We start from the raw sequence: 6,366 nt of genomic DNA on the forward strand, positions 1-6,366 counted from the left end.
ATAGGAGTTCAACGAACTCAGCCACCAGGTCTGCCAGGACCTGGCCCTTGAAAAAGGTACGAGGCATGCACTTGATGTTAAAAACCCTTAGAATTGTGCCTCATTTAGCAATCATTCCCATGTAGTTAGCACTTCGAAGTATAGCCCTGAGTGGAAGCTAAGTCAGGATGACAATTGTATGTGCTTAGAAGTGGGGAAGCTTTCGTGTACCATGCACTACCGCCAAGATGGCTTTCTCCAATGGTAGATAACGAATATCGGCCTTATGTAGTGACTTGCTCACATAGTAAACTGGCCGTTGTACGCCATTGTCAACTCGTATCAATACCAAACTCACAGCATGAGGGGCCACAACGATATAAGCAAATAAGACCTTATCCACCTAAGGACTGGACATGATGGGTGGCCGAGATAGATATTCTTTAAGTTGTTGGAAAGCCAAAGCATATTCCTCGGCCCACTTAAATCCCTTCCACTTATTCATCAAGAGGAAGAAGGGTCTGCACCTATCTGCTGACCGAGAAATAAACCGGTTCAAGGTAGCAGTCATTCTGGTAAGCTTCTGGACTTCTTTGGGATTTCGAGGTGGTTGTAAACTGTTAATGGCTTTGATTTGATTGGGGTTGACCTCGATTCTCCTGTAAGTCACCATATATCCCAAGAACTTGCCTAATCCCACACCAAATGAGCACTTGGAAGCGTTTAGACGCAACTTGTGTTTCCTCAGAATTTCAAAGATATTTCCGAGGTCTTCAACGTGTTTGGACACCACCTTACTCTTTACCACCATGTCGTCTATATAGACTTCAATACTTTTGCCCAACTGTGGTTCAAATATTCTCGTCATCATCCTTTGATAGATAGACCCTACATTTTTTAAGCTAAAGGACATTACCTTGTAGTGGTAGTTTTCAATGGGAGTGACAGAAGTTGTCTTTTCTTGATCGTCCATGGCAAGTGGTATCTGATGATACCTTTGAAAGGTGTTTAAGAAGCTCATCCGAGGATGGCCCACCGTTGCATCTACCAACTGATCTATTCGAGGCATAGGGAATGAATCTTTTGGGCAAGCCTTATTCAGATCTGTGAAGCCCACACACATTCGCCACTTCCCGTTCTTCTTTTTCACCATCACAATATTGGCCAGTCATTCAGAGTAGAAAACTTCCTTGATAGCCCCTGCCTACTTGAGCTTCATCACCTTATCTCTGACAGAATCTGCATGTTCCTTGGACAGACGCCGAGGTGACTATTTTTTGGGAATGATGGATGGATTAACATTTAAATGAAGACAGATGAGCCCCAACTTGAAAGAACTTCTCCTTATCATCACCTATAACAACCTTTCCTAAATCTTCACACTTGGCCTCGTCGACTGATCCATTGATAAGCAACTCCGGAGCTTTTAATTGTTATAAGCCCCTTTGATTAGAAGTCGAGGACTCCACTTCGGGTTAATGTAAGATGGCAGCCACCAGGCATTGCCTAGCTGTAGATTGGCTTCCCACGATTTCTTCAATGCGAACCCCCGACGGATATTTCATCTTTTGGTGCAGAGTGGAAGAGACGGCCTCCAGGGCATGAAGCCAGGTTCTGGCTACAATGGTTGTGTAGGGGGAATAAGCATCCACCACGATGAAGTTTACTTCCACCACTTCTGAACCTGCTTGCACGGGTAGTCTGATTTGACCCCTTGGGATGATAGTCTTCCCATCGAAGCTCACCAAAGGAGAGTCGTAGGCTATCAAGTCGTCGGGCCTTAAGTTCAGCCCCTTGTACAAGTCGGGGTATATGATCTCGGCTGCACTGCCCTGGTCCACCATCACCCTTTTCATGTCATACCCCCCGATCCTAAACGTGATCACTAAAGCGTCATTGTGTGGTTGGATGGTCCCAATTTTGTCCTCGTCCGAGAAACTCAATGCCAATGGGATATCCATCTTAGCCCACTTTGGCCCTGAATCAGCGCCCTCGGTGGGTAGCCGAGCCACGGACATAACTCTAGAGGGGCAAGAACAGGTTCTCCCTAGAGCAGCAAAGATAACATTGATCGTTCCTAAAGAAAGTCTTGAAGAAGCATCTCTCTGGGGTTTTGAACTTGCCTGACTCCCTTGGCTACTAGAATGATGCAAGAGTTGCTTCAACTTTCCTTCTCGGACCAGCTAGTTCAAATGGTTCCACAAATTTCTGCAGTCCTCGGTGGTGTGTCCTTGGTCTTGGTGGTAGTGGCAATAAAGGCTCTGGTCGCGTCTCATGGGATTTCCTGCCATCTTATTTGGCCATTTGAAGAACAGCTCATTCTTAATCTTTTCCAATACCTGGTGCACTAGTTCTCGGAACACAGTATTAATCACCTGGGTGTTGGTAGACCCTGACTATCCAGCGAAATCTCTTCGAGGTCGGTTATTATTGAATCGGTCTGACCTGAAATCCCTCCTCTCTTGAGGGATAACCTTCGCTTTACCTTTTCCTTACTGTTGGTCTTCCTCAACCCTCTTGTACTTATCAATCCAGTCCATGAGTTGGTGCACACTGGTAACAAGTTTTCCAATCAGAGACTTCCTTTAACCGTGCTTAACAGGGAAGCCGACCTTAAAAGTACTGATGGCTATGTCATCAAAGTCACCATCTATCTCATTGTACATCTCCTAGTATTTGTCCGAGTACGTTTTCAAGGTCTCCCCCTCTCGCATGGATAAGGACAGTAATGAGTCCAAAGGCTGAGGTACCTTACTACACATGATAAAACGAGAGCCAAAGGTCCGAGTGAGCTCCTTAAAGGAATCTATGGAATTAGCCCTCAGACCATTGAACTATCTCATCGCCACAAGTCCTAAACTGGAGGGAAATACTTTGCACATCAAAACCTCGTCCTTAGAGTGGATAGCCATCCTTTGGTTGAACTGGCTCACATGCTCTACAGGGTCTGTTCGACCATTGTAAATGGTGAACGTGGGCTGATGGAATCATCGAGGAAGTTTTGCCCCCTCTATCTTGCGCATGAAAGGTGATTTGGAGATTTGATTCAACGCCTTGCTCATAGCGTCGTTTCCCAAACCTTTACAAGGCGGGTTTTTGTATCTTCGCTTGTGGTGGTGCTCTTCATTGTAGGAGAAAGACTTACTTGGTGGAGTTCTTGACTTTTGCCTATAACTAGCATCCTCTTCATCATTGGAGGAGATGTCAGAACTGGAAGGAGTTTGTTTCCGTTGTGCATGGCGCAACTTCTTCTTTAAATTGTCAATCTCCCTTTGCATGGCTCTGTTGTTCTGCTCCTGAGAGACGTGACTCCCAACTCGAGAATGACTTTTACCAGTATGTGTGGTGTGTATGATACCTTCTTGATCTTGCTTGCGTTCAAGGTTAAGGAAGTTATCTTGTCGCCTGGAACCCATGGATTCTTCTTGATGGGGATCTGATCCTACCATAATTAAACGTCGTACTCATTATTACACAAGTTCTTCCCACAAATGGCGCCAATTGTAGAGACACGTTTTGCAGTCCAAGCCTAAGATGTATGAGATCTTGGCCCAATGAGTCCAGTACAATAAATTTGTAGAGAGTGGGTTAAAGAACTAGGCTCTAATGAATTTAATAACGGCTAGTACGGATTTAAAAAATGATCAAGCAAGAACAAAGAAAATAGAGCTGAATGAATTCACTGCTCGAGGAGATATTTTGTCATACAAATCAATAACAGTTGGGTACAAGTATAATTTTGATTGCTACAGTATTCTTTCTCCATTTTTCAAATCCTTTCCTCATGGGAGGTCTCTTACATTATATAGCTCCCTCTGGACCATCTTAATCCTACATTTGTTGATCATTTGAGCCCTTATTTAAGTACCTGTCCCATTAGACACTCTCTTTGACTTTTTGTGAGTTATGATTACCAAAGCAGCAATGTTCATGGGTCTTCTCCACATAAATGTGGCCAGAAGAGTAGTTGTAGTGCATTTAATGCGGTGGTAACAGCTTTTCTTTAGATATTTTTGAGTTCCCATCACCCTGATACATTTATGATGCACGTCCCTGTCATTGAAATTTCTTGGAAGGTTACCTTAATTATCAGGATACATACTGGAGCTGTTCCCAGTTTATCCGAGGAGATGTTCCTCCTCAAACCACCTTCCACTCATTCCCTACTTATGAGGCTTTAGACTGGAATTACCCATAACTGTTTATTCCTCCTTGGACCATTCGTGTCCTCAGACCAGGCCCAAGGCCTAATATACACTTTAGGCCCTTAACCCTACAAAATAAAATACAAGAAATATGTTTAATTAATTTCTTTTGTTTTGATGTGTTTGGTTATAAAGTACAAGAAAGACAAAGAAAATTATAAGAAAAAAAGGATTAATTTGCTAAGAATATGAATCTTAGAGATTGGAATAAAAAAATCATTTTAATTAAAAGAAAGTAATTTTTTTATAAAAAAAGTAAAAACAAATTTAATTAAAATTTTTATAATTTAAATGCTGACGTGGCATTTAAAAAATGCCAAATAAATTTTTAAATAATATTTTAATAATTATCTCAGTGCCACATCAGCAAGCAGGGCATTCTGTCAGCCATGTAGGAGGTTTCTGTTAATGGGTTGACGGTAAGGACCAAAATAGAATCGATTTTCTTTTTTTAGGGTGACATTAGTAACAAAATCAATTTTAAAACCAAAATGGGAGTTGACCCAAATGTAAGGACTAAAAGTGCATTTTCACTTAGATCATATACTTAAGCAAGGCCAATGCTAAGTCCCAATCTTGCACTAATAGACGGAATTGAATGTCTCAATGTATCCACCCACTAGAGAAATGCATGACCACAGAAGACTCTCTCGTCTAACTGATAAGATAAAATTCTGGAAAAGCCACTTTAAGAGAACAGTCTCAGCACCAAACATCCTCCCAAGGTATGTCACATGTGCACAAAATAAGTCATGCATGACTTATTCTAAGTTGTTGTAAATTGATAAAAGCAACAGGAAGCACTAATGGACAAAAAAAAAAAATCAAGAAAAGGAAAAAAAAACATTACACAAGAAATAAATCAAATATATGGCAAGGAAAGGGGAAATAAAAAAAAAAAAAACCTGAAAGAAAGGAATAATCTTTGGCAATGGAAAAGAAAAAAAATCAAATAACACTATATGACGTAGAATACAAAGACACAAACAAGCTCTATGAAGAATTTCAACAAGCACGTGCTGTGCCCACCAAAAAAAAAAAATCACCCCAAAGTTTCCATTTAAGTGCCCGTTTGTTTCGGCTTTTTGAGCCCAAAAAGCGCGTTTTGAAAAAAGCTCAACCAACTTTTGCGTTTGATAAACTCAAAACGCAACTTTTTTATAAAAGTTGCGTTTTGAGCATTGAGAAAAAACTGAGAACAAACGCGGAAGGGATTATGGACCCTCAGGGGTCCATAAATGAAAACGCGCTATGCGCGTTTTGTATATTACCGTTGCAAACCTGAAAAATACCAAAATACCCATCAGTTCTCTCACGCCCTCATCTCTCATCTGTGTCTTTTTTCTTCGTCTTCTTCCTCTTCATCTTCCTCTGCTTCTTCACTGGTCTACCCCCACAATCAACAAAACCCATTTCAACCTTTGATATTCCGAACACAGAATCAACAAAACCAAACCAAAAATAACTCAAAATCAACACAAAAACAACTTAAAATCAACTCAAATCCGGAAAACCCATCCCAAACCCAACTCAAAATCAACCCAAAATCCATAGAAAAAAAAAAACCCAAAATCCCAAAATCCTTATGTTTCAATCATCTTCATCTTCATCTTCATCATCATCATCATCATCATCATCATCTTCTTCTCTGGAGTGTGAAAAAAAAAAGAATAAAGGATGAGTTCTGGCGTTGGTTCCGATGTGTTCCGATTTGAAGTGCTAAGAGGAAAAAAAAAAGAAAAAAAGAAGAAGAAGCAAAGCTGTGTTCTGGACCGAAGTGCTAAGAGGGAAAAAAAAAAAAAAAAAAAAGAAGCAGAGCTGTGTTCTGGACCGAAGTGCTAAGAGGCAAAAAAAGAAAAGAAAAGAAAGAGAGCTGGGAATGTTCTGGACTGAAGATGGTAGAGGAAAGAAGGAAAAAGGAAAAGAAAAGAGTGTGGTTACGTGGGTGGATGAGAAAAAAAGAGGAGAAAAAAAAAGAAAAAAAAAAGGAAGTAGAGCCACATGTGTGGAGAGAAAAAAAAAGAGAGAAAAAAGAAATTATATCATAATATTTTCACAATATTTTTACAATAAATTTTAAGGTAGGCTATTATTAGCTAATATTGGTGAGAAAAAAATAATTTTTTTAGAAAGAGAAAAAAATAATTTTAATAGTATGTTAAAATTAAAATTACTATCAATT

At 40.3% G+C, this 6,366-nt stretch overlaps 2 protein-coding genes across 6 annotated transcripts in view; one reads left to right on the forward strand and one right to left on the reverse strand.

Moving 5' to 3' along the window:
* LOC126697870 (uncharacterized) overlaps positions 1-6,366 on the forward strand; it is an 81,795-nt gene that overhangs the window by 69,892 nt on the left and 5,537 nt on the right. The gene's annotated exons all lie outside the window — the stretch shown is intronic.
* Positions 1,455-1,997, reverse strand: LOC126696678 (uncharacterized). Its single transcript, XM_050393362.1, has one exon. The coding sequence runs from the start codon at positions 1,995-1,997 to the stop codon at positions 1,455-1,457; it is 543 nt and encodes a 180-aa protein (XP_050249319.1).

Source organism: Quercus robur, chromosome 8 (assembly GCF_932294415.1).
Source record: "Quercus robur chromosome 8, dhQueRobu3.1, whole genome shotgun sequence".
Classification (NCBI taxonomy): Eukaryota; Viridiplantae; Streptophyta; class Magnoliopsida; order Fagales; family Fagaceae; genus Quercus; species Quercus robur.

Excerpts from the sequence above, each read along its gene's own strand:
- LOC126696678 (XM_050393362.1), bottom strand. The coding sequence starts at position 1,997 with ATGTCCGTGGCTCGGCTACCCACCGAGGGCGCTGATTCAGGGCCAAAG.